Source organism: Rhamphochromis longiceps, linkage group LG6, assembly GCF_057381845.1.
Source record: "Rhamphochromis longiceps isolate RC_006_pf linkage group LG6, R_longiceps_female_GT1.1, whole genome shotgun sequence".
NCBI classification, from domain to species: Eukaryota; Metazoa; Chordata; class Actinopteri; order Cichliformes; family Cichlidae; genus Rhamphochromis; species Rhamphochromis longiceps.
This window is the reverse complement of record NC_140562.1, coordinates 4,290,517-4,315,624: the sequence shown is the minus strand read 5'-3', so window position 1 is coordinate 4,315,624 and position 25,108 is coordinate 4,290,517. Positions and strand designations below refer to the sequence as shown.

The following is a 25,108-nucleotide window of genomic DNA, read 5'->3' as shown; positions in this document are numbered from 1 at the left end:
CTGACCCCTCGGTATTTTAACAATCCTGTGACTACACTGAAACCTCATCATCTCATATTTCGTGTCAGACTTTTCACCTCAGACTCAGATCAAAAGAAATAAAAAACAAAACAGAAATGAATGTAAAATATAATGTAAATTCACTGGTGTTGGGTTGCCTAGGAACACACATTCTGATAAGAGGCTGCTCTGACATGAGCCAGAGATAGCTAGCTAAAAACACAGAGGACTGCAGTTAAATAAAAAAGCAGAGCGTGTGACTGAACGCATGGACAACTGGGTGGACGGAAGTTCTGAACTGTGGGGATCCTAGCAGAGAATCCACAGTGTGGAGAGCTAATCCCACCAAATAAAGAGTCAAATCCAGAACAGCAGCGTGGACGACGGGGCGAGGCGACCGCATGCAGATGTGGACAACACGAACGGTTTTTGTAGCCAGCTGTGAGGCCAGTTTTAAAATGTTTAGTATAACTAACAACACACGTTATCCAAAACTCATAATGTTTATGTTCCGTAATAATTACATTATTTTATCTGTTAGCTGTTGTTGTGTTCACCATAATGATCTAAATGATAACAACTAATCAAACCTAAAAACCGTGTCAAAGCTTACTTTACATGAGGAGAATCGGATTAAAATGAACACGCGACCTTAAATGATGCCTGCTGCTAAACTTCACAGCTCCACTGTATCTATCTCAATAGTATGAACAGACCTCACACCACAATGAGGCTTTTGTGTTCAATTTGGAGTTTCCATTTGTAGCTACACCCTGGTGGTGGTGATGGGTAGACGGCCCTTTTGAATTTTAGATGTAATTTTGTTTTCGACAAAATCAAATTAGAAGGACGTAAGACATCCCAACGACTGAGCCGCGGCACGCTTCCTGTGCAGCGCGCCTCACTGAGGTGCTGCTGCGCTCTGCAGCTTTAATCCATCACTTCATCCAAGTCCTGCCTGTTCGACACAACTTACCTGTTTGGTGACACCCAGCATTAAAGGCATTCATTCAACCATCCGTGCACTCACCTCGGGGGAAGATGCCAGGGTCCATGAATGTGGCCATACAGAAGTTAGCCAAAACAAAGAGGAAGATGATGCCATTGTAGATGGGGATGGCCACTGAGAAACGCTCTGAAAGCCACGGACACCTGAAACAAGACCAAGCCTCACGTTGGAGATGTCCAAACAAATGCATTACAGAACTGTTAGAGCTGAGTGTCGTTAAACGTGAGGCTGCGGTCTTTGTAGCAAAGCTGCAGCACCATGTGTTTTCTAAGGAAAATGTTTATAAAGGAGCTGTTCTGCTAACTTCCACTATTTGTCTATTCTTGGATCTATCAGAACAGCACCCTGGAGTGCTCCTGCAGGGATCGATCGATAGATAGATGTTCACTATTTTAATTACAGATTATATCAGTAAGGAAGCTGACTAAATATTAACTGATAACTCATGGCAAAGGGGTGGGATTAAATAAGTGTTTACTTCTTCCCACTCACTTTCAACATGTCAGGGCTCGCAAAATCGCTAGCCCGATGTCCCGGGGCTAGCGATTTTTCCAGTCGGGCTACCAAAATCTATCTCTGCCCTGCCTGTTGGCCTATCGTAGGAAGGAAAAATATATGTCAATGCTTTTGCATTCTTTCAGAAATGTAGCTGGGTAATTATGTCATTGGCATCGATGAGCCACTGTCAATATGTGACATATTGAAGTCGCGTTTGAATTTGCGCTTGTTTTTTTGCTTTCACTTTGCAATCAGCACTGATCTGTGAGTGATGATAATTTGCGCACCAATTCCTCTGACATCGTCTTATCAATCGTTAGCTTACTATGCAAACATGACAAGTGAAATCTCCCGCAGCTTAAACATGTGAGAGGCTGATCGCGCAGAGAATCGCTGAGCTTATGTGAGTCCGTGTGTAAAAATAGCAGTATATATATTTTAGTTCTGCTGAGCCAAATAAGACAGGTCAGGGTGAAGAAGTGACAGCCAAAGAAAAGCTTACCACAAAACGGAGAAGTTATGACAAATCAGACTATAAGGCAAAAAGAAAGTGCAGCTTTATGGTTTCATGGACAAAATAATTTCTGTGGCTGCAATATGACGAGCTAAATAACCAGGGCTGCACATAAGTAGTCCGCAGGTGCGCATTCGCTGTCAAAATAAAAAAGATAAGAAGTTGCAACGCGTGTTTGCGTACATAAGATTTTCTGGAGGAGGACAGACATTTGTTTAGAACTCTTAAAGATGTCAAGAAGCTCCTTTAAGCAATTACTGTGATGTTCCTCCACCTCCAAAGAAATGTCAGAAGGAGTCCGAACCACAAAAGAAGCACGTATTCTCGGAAAAGTGGTTGCAGGAGGTGAGCTGGCTTCAAACAAATGATGAACGCACAGAGATGTGGTGCAGAATGTGCCGTGAAAATCCCACTCTAGGACAAAAACAGCCTTTTATATGGACGCAAACGCGCGCTGCAACTTCTTATCTGGTGCGCGTCTTTTATTTTGACAGCGAATGCGCACATGCGGACCACTTATGTGCACCCGTGTAAATAACATAATGTTCTGCCGGGTGTGTTGTTGGTTTTCTCTCGATTTCTGAACTGACAAGCGCCTTTGTTACTGGGACCAGTTATTTTAACTCATTCACTGCCAGCCATTGGCAGTGAATGAGTTAAACCCATTGACTCATACACTGCAATTGACGGCTATAGACGTCAATGGCAGTGAATGAGTTAAGAAAGGCCCCCATTAGAACCCATGAGAAATGCAAGAAATGCATTATTGCTCAGTCTGCAATATCTTTCCCAGAACAAACACCAATTGCAAATAACAAACTAAAAATAAACCTGAAAATCTGTTTAGAACAGCTACTATGTTGCAAAGAGTGAACGACCACTGGCACAATGCAGCAGTCTGTGCAAACTTCAAAAAGCAAACGGCCTCGATCTTGGTTCCACTTGTCTCTTACCCGTGACTTCAGTGGAAATTTCAAATTCAGGATCTGACACAGGCTGATTCAAGTCCTACACAGTTCTTACAAGTTCATAGAAATTTCTGTTCAATTAGAACCAAGTGTTTGAGTTGATGATTGTAATTTTTATACAATGTTGTAATTTGTGTTTAAACTATTTTTGATTGATGTTTTGTTTCCGTTACAATATTATACTTTAATGTATAATATTGTAACAGAAACAAAACATCAATCAAAAAATTGCTCTCTTTTTTATTCGGGCTACTTAAATTTATTTTGGGCTAAAACTGACGAGTCCCTGCCCGAAGGGCTACCAGGGGTTTTGAAAGTTTGCGAGCCCTGCATGTAAATGAATCAGAACAGTAGCAATATTGAAAAGTATTGACTTTTGTATAGTATTTTTTTCTCTCTTATTTTCTTTACTACATGTACCTGTATATTGTTTACATGTTTGAAATAAATGAACAAACAATAAAGAATAAACCACTCTGGATGCGAGTGGTCCAGTGCTGGACGCCTTTGAAAAACAAAAGCAACATGAATTATGTGATCCTGGATGGTAACAATCATGATTTTAAAATCTGGATCTTTCTGATCCTGAACTTGTGTGGGGCGTTTTTGTTTTTTGTTAGTTATTAGACACTGGGATCATAAAAAGACCATCTCCATTTTAACTGTCATACACGGCAACATGACAGAATACAGCAGGGGAACAAAGAGTGGCAGACCAGATGATGAGCTTTTGTCAGGGTGACAGATGTTGGCCTATTTTCTCTTCACTAATCTGATGCACAGAGCTGACTGACCACCATAATGAGCCCCCCTCTCCCACGCACGCACGCCAATCTGACATATTCATGTTTCTCCTACAGAGGACACACGCCCACTATTTTTTCCTCACACTTCCTGACACACGTGCACACCAGAGTGAGGTGTTTGCAAGATTACTGATAATAGTCTGTAACCTCATTGGCTTAGCATTCTCACACTCACAGAGTCTGCTTACCCCCCTAAATGTATGCTATCATGTGTGTGGCAGGTAAGTGAACCTGTTGGGAACATCCTGGCGAGTTAAGGGGTTAATGTCAACAATGAATTGGGGGTGAGGTTGCTCAATACTCCCATGGTCCTTTTGTTCCCCTCTGGCATCACCAGTGGACGACAACATTCCCACCATGTAGCAGGGGAGGTTATCCACCCTCCACAAAGCACACAACGTGCACATGGCACAGTGTTTATAGCTTTGGGACAAAAACCACCAGTGGGATAAAATAAATACATACTGGCAGCTAGTGCTAGCCCTCAGACTCCTACTAGATACACCGATGGGATCATTTCAGTGGCCGCCCAGCAGCCAATGACTCCATTGGCCTTTTACAGGTAAGAGGCAAAAATGGAAACAAGTGTCTCTGCAGATGCACCGTCACACTACAGTGGAGCACTGAAGTACATCACACACAAAATTCCTCTGCTTTCTTTTATTTGATGATGATAGACCAGTGCCACACACACACACACACACACACACACACACACACACACACACACACACACACACACACACACACACACACACACACACACACACACGTTTTGTGTGTCTGGGCAGGAGGAAACCGTACCAATGCAGATTGAAATGATCATCATCATTATAATACAGTGTTGTTATAGTCATAATTATTATTATTAAAACTAGAATGCATTAGAGGAGCAGTGAAATTGAAATGGTCTGGACTGGCGAGCTACCACTGCTTACTTTGACCATCAATGATTTGTGACGCGGCGTCCATCAGCACAACCCTAACTGGACGTGCTGGGCCTCATTCATTAACGTGTGCACAGAAATGTTCTCGCTCTGCACGCACACGTAAACCAACAGCTGTGTTCGTGAAACCTGCTCATCACCAACTCTGTTCCCACCACCATGGATATGCTAGTGAGTGAGAATCATTCTGAGTGGATCGTCTGTGGTACTGGCAGTATTTAGCTACGTGCTGTGGCTCAGGTACAAAAAAGAAGAAGAGTTTGAATCAAAGTTGATTATTGAACAAGATTAAGTGTCGGGCTGGGCGTCGTCACTGATTTCTACCACTGATCCAATTCTGATTCACAAGCTCCCGATTCGATTCAGAAATATTATAACTCTGATCATTTATCAGTACATGTCCACATTTTTGTATCTGTGTATACAAACAAAGCTGACGCTGTGAGACTTCAGAGGTGTGAACATCACAGCAGATGTCTTTGTGTCAAAGGAACTGAGGATAAAACATGAAGGAGATTTTCCTGGCCGGGCTTTTATAGCAGATAATAAATCCACCAATCAACATCTGAACATTAGCTGATGCTGCTGAAGAGAAGCGGAGCAAAGTTACAGAGTTTGATCAGAGACACAGCTGAGAGTTTGTAATTTGGTATAATTTTTAAAAGTTTACATTTCTTTGACAACAGTAGGCTGATGCTTAATAAGCAGAGAGTAATGCAGAAACAGATCTGAGGCGGGAAACTGTTCTTGAAGTACAGAGAGAGCTGTGCAGGAAGTGTGATTTTATCGTGGTGGAAGCAAAACAGCAAAGGTCAGAGATGACGATGCTTATCAAACATGAAGTGTAGTTTGGATCTCCTTTTGCTGCTGGTTCAGTCAGTTTTAGTCGGAGTTACTCAACCTGCAGCATCAGAATCTGTGAGATGTCTGCGTTCAGCACCCGACGTGTCCACGATCCACGCTGTGGACTCCGTGGACTACCGGCGCTCATTTCCTGTTTTAGCTGTTCGCCGGTTGTTGACGTAGTTTTGTGAGCTTTAAGCTGAGATTCTGGCATTTCTGACAAAATACATTTATATTTAAAAATCGATTCAGGATTTAATGAATCGATGTCACTTTATTCAAACTAAAATCGATTTTTAAACCCGCCCCTTATTCACTGACCACCTGAATGAAGAGCAGGCAGGAAGCAGAAGATTAAAGACCAGTGCTCCCAACATTCATAAGAAGAGGAGCGACTCTGGTTTTATATGTTAAACATTAGGGAGGAACACATGAGCATGAGAGTGTGAAATGGTTGGTAATCCTGCTGAAGCAGAACAACACGGCCGCTCTTTGGAACATGTTACAGGTATGCACTCCGTTTACATGTGATAGTCACATTTGACTTAATTACTCACGTACGGCTGGAAAAAACACTTTAAAATGTTCATTAGTTTAAGTTAAACAATGACTTTTGGCTCCCAGGTTGCTGCATGAAATATTCATGCTCAGTTTGTGTGCACTCGTTTGTCTATTTGCCTAACTTTTAATGTCAGAGAGAGTGACATACGTGCCACAGGGTGCTGAAGAGTTTAGAAAAGAGTTTTAAACCTCATGTTTGGTCATAAATGAATCTCTACGTCCTGCATGTGCAGCCAAAACCAAATGTAATGATTGCATTGATATTTTCATCATAATATAACTAATTAACGCATTTACACAAATTAATCTGCCATCACAGTCAATGCGATTAAAAATTTTCACACATTTAACGCATCTGGAGTGCAGAATGCCTCAAAATCCCTGAAATGTTTCTGTCAGCGCATTTCATGCAGTTTGTCCAAGTACAGTTACCTCCCCACATGCCCGACTGGGCAATAGGTCTGGTAGTGACGGGCAACTGAACCAATCAACTCAGTAGGAAGATGATAAACGCACATCAGCCCTCTCGATTGGACATTTGAGCATTAAAACAAATAAGACGGAACAGTCGGCTGATATAAAGTATTATGCACATTGTGCAAGAAGGAATTTTCTTTTCACCGAATCACTTCCAGCTTAAAATATCACATTGACACGAAGCACACGTTAGCCGGGGATGCTGCTAGCACTTTGCGACAAACCACTCAGGGAGCATCGGGGACTCAGTAAGTCTACCTCGGACACTGACTGACGCCAAGTGGATCGCAACAAACTGCAGACGTGTTAATATCACTGAGAACAGGCGCTTTACACAGCTTTGGTTTAGGGCTGGGCGATATATCGAGGTTTTTAAAAAAATATTGATATATTTTCATACGAGATATAAGATGTGACAATATCCTTCATATCGATATAGTCTATGTTACGTTATAATTATACTTGTGGAGCCACAAGTTTGCCTCTCTTTCGTCCACTTTTGTCTCTACGCAACGTTACTGAGCCTCGCCTCTCCTGCACTGAACACAACTCCCCCTTCTCCCCCATCGCTTCACCTGCAGGCAAGGACAAGATGGAGACGGCAAATCTCCGTTAACGAGTTACCGCGGATCGCCCCGTGCGTGGGGCTGGACGGCGTCAACGTGTTAGTGAGCTAACCGCGCTAACGACATGCATGGCCTAAAATCGACAGCGCGCCTTATGTATGAATTCTGGTTGTGCTTACTGACCGCAAACCGTTTTTATGTGATACATGGCGCTCAGCAATCTGTCAATAAATGTTTTAGTTCGACTTTGCTAAGCTACGGAGCTGCAGCGCTTGATGGATTGTCGGAGCATTACGGCTACCGTAGTAGTGATGTTTCGGTCGCGAACGAAACGGCTCTTAGAGCCGGGTCTTTGACGTGAGCCGGCTCCTTATTGGGAGCCGTGGGTTTTTTTTTTTCTTTTTTCTTTCTCACCCTCCCTCTCTCTCTCTCCCTCTCGCACTTTTTTCCGCTTCACTCCGCATGCGAGCCGTGTGCTTTACGCTGGGCAGAGGGGGGAGGGGCGGTAGTTACACTGTTACACTCGCAGTAGCACAGAGAGAGAAAGAGAGCAGGGACAACAACGTCCCATTAGAAAGGTATAGTAATCATCCACAACTATTTTCAGTTGCAGGTGATAAAGGATTCAGAAAGTTTATTCATGCAGGTCCATATGACAGAGAATGTGCATCTTCTTTTTGTTTTCATATTGTAATTTATACTTAATTGTGTTGTGGTTTGCAGTGTTTTGTGTTGTTTCACTTTAAATTTGTTTAAAAGAAAAAAGCTGAAAATTTAAATAGTTAAAAGTTGAAATGTGAATAGTTGGTTTTTGTATTATATGATTTATTTATTACATTTTATGTAGAGTGGATAAATAAAAGTATATTTACGGTGGCCCCTAGAGACAAAGCACTACAAACTCCGCAGCAAAACACAACAGAAGTGCTCCAGGATGCTAGGGGGCAGTGTTGAGCTTTTGTTACCTAGTGGCTACACAAGCCAGCAAGTACCAACGACCGGATCTGGTGTGTGGTAGTAACAGGTAAATGAACCTTTTTTTTATTTTTTTTATTATTTGAATATATGTGAGTGCTTGTGTACAAATACACAAACAATACACACATGCTTTCAATTGTGTAATTTAAGTAGCTCTGTTTTGGAAGTTCAGTTAACGCTAGGGATGTGTTTTGGAGTTTGTACGTGCTTTGTCTCTAGGGGCCACCGCATATATTTATATATAAACATATATAAATAAAACCACTTTTTTTACATTAGTAATTCCTTTTGTGCATAATTTTATATTATTGTTAATAATAAATTAAAGCAAAGAACAACCTGAAGAGCCGGTTCGGAGCTGAAAGAGCCGGTTCTCTAAAAAGAGCCGGAAATCCCATCACTAGTAACCATGTCTCTTAACAGGTGCCATTTATGGTCCTTATACACACACAAAACAGTAATATTACGTTGAAGCGCTGGAGCACTTCTGTTGTGTTTTGGAGTTGGTACTAGACGCTTCTTTTGGGCTATATTCTCAGCAGCATATTAAACATATCAGGTCCCCATAAGGAGAATCCTGTGCTAACGGCTGTCTAAATGACTCGGGTAAAGTTTGTAGCATGCATGCTTGTTGTTTTTGTCTGCTTCCACTTGTCTTTGCACTAGGATGATGTCGGCGTAAATGTGCAGTCATATTCGTTGTGTTCCCACTAGTGCTGTCAGCGTTAATCTGAAATGACGTTAACGCCACAACACGGCAAATCTCCGTTAACAAGCTACCCCTGATCGCCCCGTGTGTGTGTGTGTGTATATATATATATATATATATATATATATATATATAAATATAAAAACACCCAGCACGCCCCTGCGGGCGGTTTATCCTTCAAGCTCGGGTCCTCTACCAGAGGCCTGGGAGCTTGAGGGTCCTGCGCAGTATCTTAGCTGTTCCCAGGACTGCGCTCTTCTGGACAGAGATCTCCGATGTTATTCCCGGGATCTGCTGGAGCCACTCGCCTAGCTTGGGAGTCACCGCACCTAGTGCTCCGATTACCACGGGGACCACCGTTACCTTCACCCTCCACATCCTCTCGAGCTCTTCTCTGAGCCCTTGGTATTTCTCCAGCTTCTCGTGTTCCTTCTTCCTGATATTGCTGTCATTCGGAACCGCTACATCGATCACTACGGCCGTCTTCTTCTGTTTGTCTACCACCACTATGTCCGGTTGGTTAGCCACCACCATTTTGTCCGTCTGTATCTGGAAGTCCCACAGGATCTTAGCTCGGTCATTCTCCACCACCCTTGGGGGCGTCTCCCATTTTGACCTCGGGACTTCCAGGTTATACTCGGCACAGATGTTCCTGTACACTATGCCGGCCACTTGGTTATGGCGTTCCATGTATGCCTTGCCTGCTAGCATCTTGCACCCTGCTGTTATGTGCTGGATTGTCTCTGGGGCATCTTTACACAGCCTGCACCTGGGGTCTTGCCTGGTGTGATAGACCCCAGCCTCTATGGATCTTGTACTCAGAGCTTGTTCTTGTGCTGCCATGATTAGTGCCTCTGTGCTGTCTTTCAGTCCAGCTTTGTCCAGCCACTGGTAGGATTTCTGGATATCAGCCACCTCCTCTATCTGCCGGTGGTACATACCGTGCAGGGGCCTGTCCTTCCATGATGGTTCCTCGTCTCCCTCCTCTTTCTTGGGTTTCTGCTGCCTGAGGTATTCACTGAGCACTCGGTCAGTTGGGGCCATCTTCCCAATGTATTCTTGGATGTTCCTTGTCTCATCCTGGACTGTGGTGCTGACACTCACCAGTCCCCGGCCCCCTTCCTTCCGCTTAGCGTACAGCCTCAGGGTGCTGGACTTGGGGTGAAACCCTCCATGCATGGTAAGGAGCTTTCTTGTCTTTATGTCAGTGGCTTCTATCTCCTCCTTTGGCCAGCCTATTACCCCAGCAGGGTACCTGATCACGGGCAGGGCGTACGTGTTGATGGCCCGGATCTTGTTCTTACCATTCAGCTGACTCCTCAGGACTTGCCTGACCCTCTGCAGGTACTTGGTGGTTGCAGCTTTTCTAGCGGCCTCTTCATGGTTCCCATTCGCCTGCGGGATCCCCAAGTACTTGTAACTGTCCTCTATGTCTGCAATGTTGCCTTCTGGTAGTTCAATCCCCTCAGTTCTGACTACCTTCCCTCTCTTTGTTACCATCCGACTACACTTCTCCAGTCCGAACGACATTCCAATGTCATTGCTGTATAGCCTGGTAGTGTGGATCAGTGAATCGATGTCTCGTTCACTCTTGGCATACAGCTTGATGTCATCCATGTACAGGAGGTGGCTGACAACTGCGCCGTTCCGTAGTCGGTATCCGTAGCCAGTCTTGTTAATGATCTCACTGAGGGGGTTCAGGCCTATGCAGAACAGCAGTGGGGACAGAGCATCTCCTTGGTAGATCCCGCACTTGATGGTGACTTGTGCTATGGGCTTGGAGTTGGCCTCTAGTGTTGTACGCCACATCCCCATTGAGTTCCTGATGAAGGCTCTTAGGGTCCCATTGATCTTGTACAATTCTAGGCATTCCAGTATCCAGCTGTGGGGCATTGAGTCATAGGCCTTCTTGTAATCAATCCAGGCAGTGCACAGGTTGGTCAGTCTGGTCTTGCAGTCTCGGCTGATTGTTCTGTCTACCAGTAGCTGGTGTTTTGCGCCTCTGGTATTCTTGCCAATTCCTTTCCGTGTCCTGCTCATGTATTGACCCATGTGCCTGTTCATCTTAGCCGATATGATGCCTGACAGGAGCTTCCATGTAGTACTGAGGCAGGTTATTGGTCGGTAGTTGGAGGGGACCGGTCCCTTCTTGGCGTCCTTGGGGATCAGGACCGTCCGGCCTTCGGTTAGCCATTCCGGGTGTCTCTCGTTAACTAGCAGCTGGTTCATTTGTGCTGCCAGACGCTCGTGGAGTGCAGTCAGCTTCTTCAGCCAGTAGGCGTGAACCATGTCGGGCCCTGGTGCTGTCCAACTCTTCATACTGGAGACCCTTTCTTGGATATCTGCCACTGTGATGGTTACTGGACCCTGTTCAGGGAGGTCGCTGTGGTCTGCCCTCAGATCCTCTAGCCACTGAGCATTGCCGTTATGGGTTGCATCCTTCTCCCATATGCTCTTCCAGTATTGCGCCGTCTCCAGCCTTGGTGGTGCTGTTCTCTTATTGTTCCCTTGCCACTGAGAGTACACCTTTGCTGGTTCTGTGGAGAACAGCTGGTTTATTCTCCTGCCTTCTATCTCTCTGGTGTACCTCCTCAAGCGGCTGGCCAAGGCTGTGAGTCTTTGCTTGGAAGTTTCCAAGGCCTCAGGTATGGACAGCTTGCTGTATTTCTTAGGCACCTTATTTGTCGCACCTTTCTGCAACTCCGTTAGTTGGCTAACCTCCCTCCGTGCTACTTTGATCTTGCCCTCTAGCCTCCTTCTCCATGGAGGGTACTGCCCCTTGTCGCTGTTCAACTTGTAGCCAAGCATCTCACTGATCACTGCTGCCGTATTGTAGATCAGCTTGTTAGTGTCGGTAATCGTGGTTGTAGGTATTGCCCGTAGTGCTGCATTAACATCATCTAGCAGACCTTCTGAGGGTACTTCACGTAATCTTGGTAACCGGCTACGGGGGATCCAGGTTTCAAGCTTGGCCATGATCCTATTTTTCAGGTCAGTTCCTCTCGCACTCAACGATCCTTCTCCTATCGCACTTGGGGCTATGTACCCAATCTCGGGTGGGGGTGATGATATCTCCCCCCTGACCTGGCGTCCTGACTCCTCCTTGCCGTAGCATTTGTGTTGTACCTCGTCAATCTCTAGCTGTGAGAGCAGTCCCTTCTTTCGAATGTTGGAACACTGAGCTACTAGTTGTTTCGCCGTCATTGTGGATGTTGGGTATCGAAGAATCCATCCTATTCATGTACCCCCCTTCTTACGCAAGTAAGAAGGGGGGTACATGAATAGGATGAGGGGGCCTATGGATTCTTCGATACCCAACATTCTTACTTGCGTAAGAAGGGGGCCTGTTTTCGTCTCTTGCCCACCGATGCCTTCTTGTTCCAGTAGCCCACTTTTCGTCAGGGTGCCCTGGTTCCTCAACACCTGACGCGGACCTTGTTGATCCGGGCGACGTCCGAGCCGGCATGCCTTCATATTTATCTGTCTCGCTCATGTCTGCGGTAGGCTTGCTTAGCATAGGGGGTCTAGCCTTAGGACCCTTACTGGATACAGACGCCCCAGGCAGGAATCGAACTTGCGATCCTCTGTTCCAAAGGCGTGTAGTCTAACCACTACGCTATCCAGCTGCTTCCTAATATATATATATATATATATATATATATATATATATATATATATATATATATATATATATATATATATATATATATATATATATATTTTTTTTTTTTTTATTTATTTATTTATATATATATATATTAGGGGTGCAACGATACACAAAATTCACGGTTCGGTTCGATACTTTGGTGTCACGGTTCGATATTTTTTCGATACAAAAAAATGTTCATGCCTTTTTAATTTGTCATTTATTAAAATTATAAATATATATTTTAACTCAAAAGTACAGTTTTTAAATTTAACCCTAACCCTTGTGCGCGTTTTTTATTTTGACAGCGAATGCGCACCTGCGGACCACTTATGTGCACCCCTGGTTATTTAGCTCGTCATATTGCAGCCACAGAAATTCTTTTGTCCATGAAACCATAAAGCTGCACTTTCTTTTTGCCTTATAGTCTCATTTGTCATAACTTCTCCGTTTTGTGGTAAGCTTTTCTTTGGCTGTCACTTCTTCACCCTGACCTGTCTTATTTGGCTCAGCAGAACTAAAATATATATACTGCTATTTTTACACACGGACTCACATAAGCTCAGCGATTCTCTGCGCGATCAACCTCTCACATGTTTAAGCTTGCTGCGGGAGATTTCACTTGTCATGTTTGCATAGTAAGCTAACGATTAATAAGACGATGTCAGAGGAATTGGTGCACAAATTATCATCACTCACAGATCAGTGCTGTCATTGCAAAGTGAAAGCAAAAAAACAAGCGCAAATTCAAACGCGATTTCAATATGTCACATATTGACAGTGGCTCACCGATGCCAATGACATAATTACCCAGCTACATTTCTGAAAGAATGCAAAAGCATTGACATATATTTTTCCTACAATAGCCCGACGGGCAGGGAAGAGAGATTTTTGTAGCCCGACTGGAAAGATCGCTAGCTCCGGGACGTCGGGCTAGCGATTTTGCAAGCCCTGTATCTGATTGAGGAATCACTCATCTTTGGAAAAGAGAGTTTATTACAGAGAAATGTCTCTTTCCAAAATAAAAGCTATACTATCCGCTTCTTCTGGGCTATATTCTCAGCAGCATAAGGAGAATCACGTGCTAACAGCTGTCTAAATGACTCGGCTAAAGTTAGTAGCATGCTTGTTGTTTTTGTCTTTGCACTAGGATGATGTCGGAGTAAATGTGCAGTCATATTCGTTGTGTTCCCACTAGTGCTTTCAGGTTAATCTCGTTGAAATGACCTTAATGCCACAACACGGCAAATCTCCGTTAACGAGCTACCGCCGATCGCCCCGTGCATGGGGCTAGACGGCCAACACGTTAACGAGCTAACTGCGCTAACACACTAGTTCACACCAATGTAATTAAGCATTGCATGGCACATCCAACATACTGTTTTACTTTAGTCCATGACTCGCTTACCTTCAGGGTCATACGTCACATGAAAACCAAAATAATTCCAAACGCCAGATCTGAATGAGGGTGGGGGAGGTCCATCTTGCAAGGAGAGCTTAACTTCTGTCTCGCTAGCTTGCCCTGCGCTCTTCCTCCTGACTATGCTGTCTGTGTTGAGCGCTCAGTGGATCTGCGCTCGACAGTGCAGCCTAGGCGGAGTAGTCGAACACAGATTCACTGAGCGCTCAACACAGACAGCATCGTCAGAAGGAAAGTTGATAAAATAAATTACAAATGTTGTATTGTTCGATACATATGCGTACCGAACCGAAAGCACTGTATCGAACGGTTCAATATCGATACGAATATCGTTGCACCCCTAATATAAAAAAAAAAAAATATATATATATATATATATATATATATATATATATATATATATATATATATATATATATATATATATATATATATATATATATATATATATCTATCTATCTATCTATCTATCTATCTCTCTATCTATCTCCCTCTCCATCTCTCCCTCTCTCTCAAAAGTCCGTCTTAACTCTCTTAACTCGTCTGAACTCTCACAGGAAAGAACCTGTGTTGAAAGACTGAAGAAAACTATTCTCTTTGAATTGAAGCATTTAACATTCTGCATTTACTTCATTATATTGTATAAATGTCTTTTAAAAGCTTAAATATAAAGCTGAAAAAATGTAATTGCAACCAGGGTATTGATCAAGTAATTGTGATTAATTGCGATTAATTACAGAAAACTGAGATCAATTAGTTAAGTTTTTTTCATCTATCGACAGCACTAATTATAACATGTATTAATGTGAAAGGGCAACTTCAGACAATGTTCAGTCCTCATTCTTTACAGAGCGTCCGCAGGCAGTGGATTATTGTTCTTTTACTTGATAAATAATAAATATATCCTTTGTTACTTAATATATTTAGATGCACCTCATTTTGCATACACAGACCTGTAACATACATTTCTATGGGAAACACTGGGGTAAGGGTTAGCTGTGGCAGTTACACTCTGAGTGGCAGTGAATGTTCTCACAGGGACAGATATCCATGTCTGTGCTTATCCAGGTAAGTGAGAGGCATCAGTGACATTAGCTACCCCAGTGGTTCCCAAACTTTTTTTGCTGGGCCCCCCTTTGTTTCACAAGAAAAATGCCCCCCCCCCCACAAAACAAAAAAACCTTCCTCCAACCACGCGCCCATATTTTGCTCCATTGCTGTTTATTTCACACCTCAAACATTTAGTGAACAATTAAGCAAATACAAGTAATCTGCAGGAAGTAATAACATAAACTACTAACTCTGTCACGCTGCGTCCGCACCTACACGGGTGATTTTGAACACGCAGCTGTTTCGTCCACTTAAACGGCGTTTCAAATCACCGAAAACTGAGATTTTTTAAAACTCCTTTTTTGCGTTTACGTGTGGACGAGGAATACAGAGTTCGTCACGCAACGTCAAAGGTATGTGCCTTTTTCCACGTCACGCTGTGGCCACGTTATTGTTTACATGAGATGAATTGCAGAATGGCAGATATTCAGGGGTCCGTTCTTCGTACCTCGCTTACTACATCCAAGATCAAATCATCGCGCTAACTTTGAGCTCTCTATTCCGGTTCTCCAAACACACCTGTTGTTGACGATCAGTACAGCTGGATGAAGTAATGTGAGATCACTGGGTGGCTTAACAGGGGCTACGCATCGATAGTAGAAACATTGATCGGCAACCCTTTGATTGGTCGGCGAAAATGTCGAAGGAGCGCGCTCAGTATTTTTCGGCAGCAGAGCAAGAACTCTTGATTGAGAGATTTCAGGAGTTTCAGAGTTTAATTAAAACGCAAGGGAACACTGCAAAGGCTGCAAAAGCAAGGAGAGAGGGCTGGCAGAAAGTTGCTGACAAATTAAACTCGTAAGTGATTTAATAATAACAATAATAATGGATTGGATTTATATAGCGCTTTTCAAGGCACCCAAAGCGCTTCACAATGCCACTATTCATTCACTCTCACATTCATACACTGGTGGAGGCAGCTACAGTTGTAGCCACAGCTGCCCTGGGGCAGACTGACAGAAGCCAGGCTGCCATATCGCACCATCGGCCCCTCTGACCAACACCAGTAGGCGGTAGGGTAAATTTATTATATTATATTATATTATATTATATCATATTATATTATATCATATTATATTATATCCTTTCACATTAGAGCCACAACAGGACCCACGAGAACATGGGAACAAGTAAAAGTGAAATATAAGAATATTCTACAGAATGGTAATATTTATCACTTATATTGCTTTTAGTCTCTTGGAAAGAGACCCTGAAATAATCTGTTTGTTTGTTTATAACAGCAACCAAGAAAAGGGCAGAGCAAAAAAAGACAGGTGGTGGTCCTGCACCCCCTCGTCAACAAGTTGGTTAAGTAAATAATACCCTCACGGGAAAATCGATATCTCTCTATGAGCACACTGTCGCGCTGAGCTAAAGGATCCTGTCTATCCCGCAATATACGCTGGATTCTGAGGACTCTCCTTATCAATCTTGCACCTTCCGCAATGGGCTGCTCGCGTAAACGGACAGGACATGGCTGCGACAGGCTTCCCAAATCCACCTTCGCTTTTATAGCCGTGGTCTCTCATCTTGATTACACGAAGTAATTTACAATTACTACTCTGAAATATGAATTACATCTGTAATAATCACATACATGTAATAGAATGTTAATAGTACATTTCCCTTTTTTAGGAAATGACCTGTATGTATCTGTGTGACATCAATAAATGGATCAGGTGCTGCATTATCTTTAGTTACATTGATAATATTTATTTATGGTGAAACAGTGGTGGAATATCGCTGTTGCTTTCGTATAAATGAAGCGGACATACCTGCGTGGCCACGATCTAATCCTGTTTACATAAAGTAAACCTGCTCCCCAGCAGGTTTACGCTTACGGCTCTGTTGCTATGGCAGCAAGTCCCGGATGAGCTTCGGGGAACCGAACGATCCAGGATCACGCGTAATCATCAATAATCAAATCCAGCTAACTTACTTAGCGAGGTACGAAGAACAGGCCCCAGATGAACAGTATTTTGTCTCTATCTGCAGGTTTACACGCTTACATATAAACACGCAGTTACTGTCCCTCCATTTACAAAGGCAGAGACGTCACAGTGTGATTGTTTTACATGTGGTTGTTTTTTCCTGTGTAATAATGTTCAACATTGCATCAATACATTTTTCTCTCTGTGCAAAATGTGTTCAAAAACATAAACAGCTGTGGGATCCTGTTTGTCTGTGATTTGAACCGGGGGAACAAACTGTGTCAGGATCAGCCTGATGTTATTTGTATCCTGCTGTAACTTTACTGTATAAAGAGCAAACATCTCCAACATGTCAGGAGCAGTTAGTCATTACAACAAGTGTTTGTGAACTAAAGATCAAGAATGTGGGATCCTGTTTGTCTGTGATTTAAACAGCCCAGCGCTGCTCCCGACGAAGGGGAACCTGCAGGGAGACCTACCTCAGCACCTGTGCAGGTGAAGCCAAAGGGCAGATTTGCTTCACCATGTTTTCTAGTCTTTGGCTCAGAATGAAGTTGGTTTGGAAACATATTCAGCGACGCTTCATCTCCTGCTTTGTGTTTGTGTGGGAGCCCCGTGCTAGCAGTGTCCAAGCATTGTTGGGGTTTTTTTTTTCCCCTTTTCATGCCGCGCCCCCCCCCCCTTGCAATGGCTCTGCGCCCCCCCTAGGGGGCGGGCCCCACACTTTGGGAAGGTCTGAGCTACCCAAACATACAACGCTGACTGTAAAATAACCAAACGGAGCAATAAAACAATGGAAATGATCACAGCCCATGAACTGTGTGTGTGCGCAGTGTTTGCACTCACGTGAAACAGAAGAAGAGCGTGGTGGAGCCGACGAGGAAGAACGCTGCTGCTGACACAGGAACGTAGCGTGAAGGTCGCAGGGGTCTGCTGGACGGGACTACAGCATGAGGGAGGGGGGACGAGGATGGACCCCGCCCTCCGCTCTTACTACTACTGCCTGGCATCACTTCCTGTTAGTAGTGATGTGTGTGTCCACTAACTGCTATCCAAAGTCATTTATCATCAGCCTTAAACGTTCCCTTACGTGTACAGAGAGGGTTTGGTGTGCAGGGACTGTCGATAATAGTTGGAAGGTTTCACTTCTGAGATGGAAAAGAGAAAAATGCTTTACTGCACGCTCAGATGGGAGGAGGGCTGGATGCTTGTTATCTCAGGTTCTTAGGTCAATCCTGATCAACTGTGACAGATTAAAGTAAGCTTACAGGTATGTGCTGTAAAAGCCTCGTTTCCCCGTCTGCCTAAAAAAAAAAAAAAAAAAAAAAAACAGGTGGGAAGACAGGCTGCACAAATAAGCCACTGAACGTAAAGAGGAAGGTGCCTGATCCACCGTGTGCCACGAGCAAACACACTAAAGTTCTATTCTGTTTATTCCAACGTGTCAGTCAAGTATGAATACGACAGAAGGCGGTCTTTCCCAAAGGTCCCAGAACAACTGGTCCGCAAACGTCAACAAAACAAAACAAAAAAAATTGGCAAAATGATAAGAGTACAGTTTTAAATGGAGAATGGCTAATTGTGAAAAACAAAAACTATTTAGTACTTTGGTGCTGTGAAAAAACTCAAATTGTAACAGAACCTCGCAGCCTGATTGGTCCTCAAATAGGAGAAGGGTGAGCGCAGAGGCGGAGCTGTTTGGGTAGCAAGCAGTGAGAAATGTGATGAGGCTTAAAAAGAAAAGTGTGAATGAAAAATAAAGCACTGGATGAAAATGTCACTGCTTTGTGTTTTTTAAAAGCCGAGTCCTTCACATCAGCAACAAGCTCGTCCACACTAGCAAAATGTTCTCAGGTCAGGGGAACGATCCGAGGACAGGCTTTAAATTTAAAAAATGCATCAACCCCGACTGGCCTTCAGTCCAGGACTTGTATTAGAAACAGCAGTCTGTAAGCGGGCCAATGGAGTAGCCTGGTTTTCTTGTGTCGGGGCATCCCTAGACCCCGCTGGTGGCAGATTCAAACCACCACACCTGCAAGCTGCACTGTAGATGTGATCGCAAGACAGGAGGCAGTTTGTGAGTGGGTAACACTTTCCAAAACAACTGGGGGAAAATCCAGTAGACCATCCATTAGTATCCTTTTCATTAGTATTGGAAGTGTTGAGAAAGAGCCAAACAGGGAGGCCCGGGCTATGTGTAAACAGGTAGTGGTATCACATCAGCCAGCCATGGCAACACGGACCTACTCTGTTCCTCCGATGGTTTCATGGGTGTCAGTTATGCAACAGAAATGTCGGGCATCCCAGCTTCAGGCAGTTTTGTGTTTTTGTGCCCTCTCCTCCAGGGACGTCCCTCCACTTCCTTCCCTAGCAGAGCACTGAGGCATTGATAACACCCTCCCCACAACAATCCCGTGGAGGTTACAGTCTCTCCAGAGCCGTGCCCTAAAAACAACCTCAACAAGAAGGGAAAAGTGGTGCCTTTAATATGTAGGAAATAGAGGTTCCAAAGGCCAGCTGTGTACTGAGTATTCCTCAGGATGCAAACACGTTTCCTCGTCTGGTGGGTAAACAGATGAAACACTGGAACAGTAGAATCTGTCCGGAGTCACAAACAGCTGAATCCAGTCCCACGGTTGGTCAGGATGCTCCTATAGTGGTAAGAACAGGAAGAGAAACTATTATTTTCCACAGCCTTTGGGAGCTGCATTCACTGATCAGCTGTCACTGATCAATAGGATCAAACGCTGCTGCTGTGGAATTACTGACTGACTGCATTCACTTTTATTAAGAAAACAGTAACTCGAGGTGCTGCAGTCAGTGGTGCTGGAAACACTACCTCCTCAGACTGTTCTGATCAGCAGTGCTGCTTACAAATCAAATAATGAGAAGACATGTTTTATGTTTCACAGCAGGGATTTTCCCAGGGGACCAAGAACCAATTCAGGGAGTTGGGAAGTAATCCTGCATTTGGATGGGAGAAGGCAGCAAGAATGTCCATCTTATGCTGCAAGTGTAAAAATCTATGAAAAAGACAATGAGGGAACTAATCTGACAGAGTGTGACTCTCCGTGTTTAAGTGTACACTGAAACTTCAAATGGAAAGTATAATGGCAAAAACAGAAAATCATTTTATGGTCAACTTCAAAGTTTGCCCACGGACTGCAGTTGGTGCTTCCAGGGTGTGATGGCTGCACCTACAGCCACACAGTGGTAATACCCACCATGTTAGTGTGGAGGCTTATAAGTAACCTTGCATTCACATGTCTTTCTTTAAATATAGGAATTAATTTACAGGACAATAAATAACTGGTTTTGGTTTAGAGTTAATTCACATATCCACATAACGCTGCATTCTAAAATAAGTGCGCACATTTTAGTTTACACTGTTATGTATGATTGATCTTTTTGTTTTCTGAGTTACCGTAGTTGCAGCTGTTCCAGTCCCTTGATTAGGAGCCAAGACGTGGAAAAGGGGCGGAGCGAGCTTTAAAGGAGACTACAAATTGGTTCATGCCATAACTCAGGACCATGGGGGGGGATTGGAGTTCATTATGTTTAGTTAGGTTTTGTGTGTTTTAGCCCTTCTCCTGTTTTTGTGGGCTGATCAGCCACTATTTAAGTTTCTCCTTTGTCTCATTAAGTTAGGTCAGTTTGTTTGAGTTATCAGTTGTGTTGTCAACTTTGAGTAGAGTTTTGTTATTTTGACCTCTTTTATGGGCCCAAGAGTTTGATTCTTTTTGCATGAGTTAACCAATTATGTTTTTAGGGTTAAATAAAAAATCATTTTTTTGGACTTTAACCTGTGCCTAAGTTTCCTTCACTGCTCGGTCCATCACACAGGGCCTGACGATGCTTCGTCTTGTGATAAGCTGTCAGACTGTGCTACCAAAGAGTAATTCTACCTCACAGGCCAAACCTCTGTAGCTTTACAGGTTAGTTTATGTATGTGACTTTTGTTAACTAAGTAAAAAGTGTTACTGGTAATTTGATGAGAACAGTCAAAATCTAAAAATAAGGGTCTTGGGGACAGACCGTCGCCCCCTCGGCACTGCCTGCATGTGTGTGTGCTGGCAGAACGTTGACTGGCAGCGTCACAGGCCAATCCCTGCCTTTCTGATACTGCAGCAGAGCCCAGCAACAAACTGGGAAAGCTAGTATAGGGACATGGTTTAAGATGCTGAGGCTGAATTTGATCCCCTCTTCAACCAGCTCCTCCATCACACTCGTAAAAGCTGCTGCCACTTGGAGCTCACGGCAGTTTTTTTGGTTTACAGGCATTTCCTGCCATTCCTGAAATATAGTCATGCCTTGGTTAGGACAGACTCAACAGTGGGACGCGCTCGCTCTGTGACACTGCACAGGTTAGCTTACAGTCTGATCATGTGGAGCAGCAAGGACCTACCCTCATTGGGCACAACACACTTCCTGGTGCACAGACCGGGAAAGTGGGAATCCCCTCAACGGGGAGTAGGACTAAGAGGTTTAGGAAAAGGGAACCAGCTCTGTATCCTGGACTCATCTCATGAAGGAAGCTTATGCCACATCACTGACTGGCACATTAGGTGCTGGTGGAGGCCACTGTGATGGCATACGAGTGCCAGGACTACAACTTCCTGCGTGCACGTCACACCGGAGGAATGTCGATCTCACGGACCCTTCCTGAGTGTTTCTGTGGAGGACATCAGTGCAGCAGCTCGTTGGGTATCTCCACATACAGTTGTTAGCTTACTGCCTCAGTGGGACTGTGCCCTCACTGCCACACTCAGTCTTTTGTGTGGGTTCTTGGCTTTAAGCTGACCTTTAGGGTGGACGTCAGGTTGAAGCATGTGGGTTGATGAGTTGTAGGCTTTGTAGCAGACTACAGCTCCCATACGAGATGCCCAGTGGTTACCAGAGTAAATCCGGATTTCTGGAAACTGAGTAAAGCCGGCCAGTCTGCCAGGGTCCACCTAGGCCTGAATGAGTTATATTTCAATGTCCGTCAGACTGACAATGTTTTATAATTCTCACATCAAGGTACGAGGAACCAGTTACTGGAGGTGAAAAACATTTTAGTTATATAAAAACCAGACTTGATTTAAAAAAAGAAACTGAAATGGTTTTCTAAACTTACAAAAAAAAAAAAAAAAAAAAAAGACTAAATGTCTAGAGGAAATATCCTTAGTATTTGTATCTGTTAGTTTGTTAATAAAACAAATAAACTTACCCAACGAGTTGACAGATATGTTTGAGACTCTTGATGTCTACAATTACACCGTGAGTCATCTGCTTTCAAAAATCAGGTTTTTACTGTACCATCTATACTAATTTTCTTAAAAACTTTCCTCTGACACATGGCCTCCATACAGTAATGATTAAAAAGACTAAAACTAACTGAAACTAAACATCTTGAAACAATAAAAACTAAGAGGAAATAAGACAATCCACTCTGGAAACTAAAACCAAACTGAATTCAAAACAAAAAGTCTGAAAACTAACTAGAAATGATAAAACTACGATAACTCTGCTGTGAACAAACGTTAGCTATGAAAACTTAACAGATCACTTAAAGCCTGGATCAGTCCGTTTCTATTAGAGATTAATTGGCAGGGAAAAAACAACATCATTTTGATCGAACAAAGTTATAAAAAAAATAAATAAAATGAAAGTGCACATGTCAGGACTGCAGTATGTGGTCACCCTGAGGGAGCATTCAAAACTGTTGGATCCAAAAGCACCAGGAGTATTTCGCTAAATTCTTGAGCCACCACTCATTTCTTTACATTTTTGTGAGCAAAATGGTGCAAACACAGATGGAAATGCTTCATATAACCCACAGACAGACCCTGTACAATTCTAACAAGTTTCTCCTCTTTTCAGCAACGGGTCTTATGTAAGCTGGTCAGTACTTCACAGTGGATTCATGCTCCCATCAGGCAGAATCTCCACCCTTCAAGAAAACCTACAAGCACAATGGCACCACCTTCCATCTGAAGCAGCCTACAGCGCTGTCAGCACCTATGCACACACAGATACTGGGTGTGTATATCCTGCTGCAGTCCCAGCAGCAGACAGAGCCTTGATATATGCAAAGTGGAAAAAGGATGGCTTTTACTCAAAGATTATAATCTCCGAACACTGGCTGTGAATTGTCATTTTAATCGCGTTGAAAAAGGAAAAAACCCAGTAACGTGTCAAGTGCAGCGCGGGGATGTTCGGCTGATCCCGCAGAGCCAGGCGGCTGCCCGATTTACATGAAGGAAGCGGGCAGCGGACCAGACTCGGCCCTGCCAGGCTGGTCTTTACAGACGAACAGGGCGTCACGCTAAACGGCTCTGTGAAGCTGCCAGTGTTAACATGGTGGTCGTTATCATTACCATCCTTTCAGAGACACCGTGCAGTGGTGTCAGGGCTTCACTGCCAATACTCAGGAAGCAGAAGCTGACGGAATGTTCTGAGCCCCCGAGTGAGCGACACACAGCCCACACTGAAGCCGGGGTGGGGACGCAGAGCATTAGCCACCGAGAATGGTGCTAACGTCAAAGGGATTGGAGAAAATTTCGCTAAGATTTCAATTCCGGTGATAGCTAGCTTACACGCCTATCTTCATGAAATGAGTGGGATGGAGAAAACGAAGCCGAGCCACAGGACGCGAGAGTACGGCCACAGCCACGGGCTCTGCCTTGCTACTATGAGCTATGTGGACATCTAAAAATACCATTCATACAGGCACTCCACCGACTGCTAAAGCTCAGTATAACGCTGCTGCCCGAGTAAGCATTAACATGAGCTAACCGTGAGCTACCTAGGTCTGTACTGCTTAACCCTGGCTAGCAGCTAGCTAACAATTCATCTCACCTGCGAGGTTCAGTTCCAAACACAGTAAACCCGATGTTTCACTGTTGGTCATATTTTTTCTTCCTGCGGTTAGAATGACAGAAAAGTCGTTGTATCCGTCAGAAATCCATACTCCAGCCTTTCAGCGGTGATGGGGTCTTGTCTTGGTAGCTAGCTGTACCAGTTCCTGGCTAATTCAAAGATAAATAATCAGCTAGCAGCCCACCGATACGTCTTCCGTCATTTTACTACAGGCGGCTAGCTTGACCAACTGTTCGTAGAAGAGGCTGCTCGGTTTGTAACTTATCCAGGCCCGTGCAACGCCGAGAGGCCGCCAAATAAACGTAATCCCACAATAATTACGTGTTCTTCTCACAAATCCATAGTATTACTGGGTAACAGACTCTCAAAGAGCGACATATTTCTCAGTACTATTAAACTCTGATGCCAGCGTCCAACAGCAGACTTATCGCAATAAAAATAACAGTGATTGGACAACAGGGCTGTCAATCACCCTACAAGCGTATTGTATTCCTTCTGCACCTGCAAGCCCTCCCCAGTCCCCGCCCCCTGAACGCCGAGCGTCATGATTGCTCTTTATCGTGATAAAATTGATAGAGCAGCACAGAGCAGCACCCACACGTGTTAAAATACTTGCAGCTGAACGTTATTGTCACTGAGGCTGGATGCTACATAAGCTGAGGGTTTAATCCTTTCATGTGACACACTGACACAGTAACGTATGTTTGTTATATGTGTATGTGCACCCGTATTCTCGTTATAGGACTAACACACGCACACGCATACACCAACAACACAAAGGAGAGATTAAATGGACAGCAGGCGCTGTGATAAGCGCACAAACAAGTCCCCCATCAGCAGCCACAGACACAAAATCGCTAATATTAAATCTAAAATCCTGCCACAGGAAAAACATAGATGCGGCTGTATTATGGCACGGTGTGTGTGTGTGTGTGTGTGTGTGTGTGTGTGTGTGTGTGTGTGTGTGTGTGTGTGTGTGTGTGTGTGTGTGCTTCTTGAAAGACTGGACAGTTGGTGAAGGGGCAATCATAGAATTGAAAACAAAAACCAATGGATTTTGTGATGACCCACTTCTCAGAGGGGGTGGGGGTCATTATGTGCACTTCAGTCTAAAAACCTGATTAGTAAAGAATAGGTTACATTTTTTCACTACTTATCACTTCATGTAGACCAATCAGTCATAACAAAATTCACAATCAGTACTGGTGAATATTGTAGTCTCAGTTATTTAACAGGATTATTGACTACACCTTTCCTTATTCCA

The 25,108-nt window shown here is 43.8% G+C and overlaps 1 protein-coding gene across 1 annotated transcript in view; it reads right to left on the bottom strand.

The window, feature by feature from the left end:
* Positions 1-24,310, bottom strand: part of zdhhc5a (zDHHC palmitoyltransferase 5a) — a 40,127-nt gene extending 15,817 nt beyond the window's left edge. Inside the window, exons 1-3 of the mRNA XM_085408958.1 lie at positions 23,824-24,310; positions 17,830-19,634; positions 1,031-1,152 (exon numbers count right to left, since the gene is read on the bottom strand). Coding sequence (XP_085265084.1) covers positions 1,031-1,152; positions 17,830-17,993 — 286 coding nt within the window. The 5' untranslated portion in view covers positions 17,994-19,634; positions 23,824-24,310. The remainder of the gene's footprint in view (positions 1-1,030; positions 1,153-17,829; positions 19,635-23,823) is intronic.
* Between the last annotated feature and the right edge of the window lie 798 nt (positions 24,311-25,108).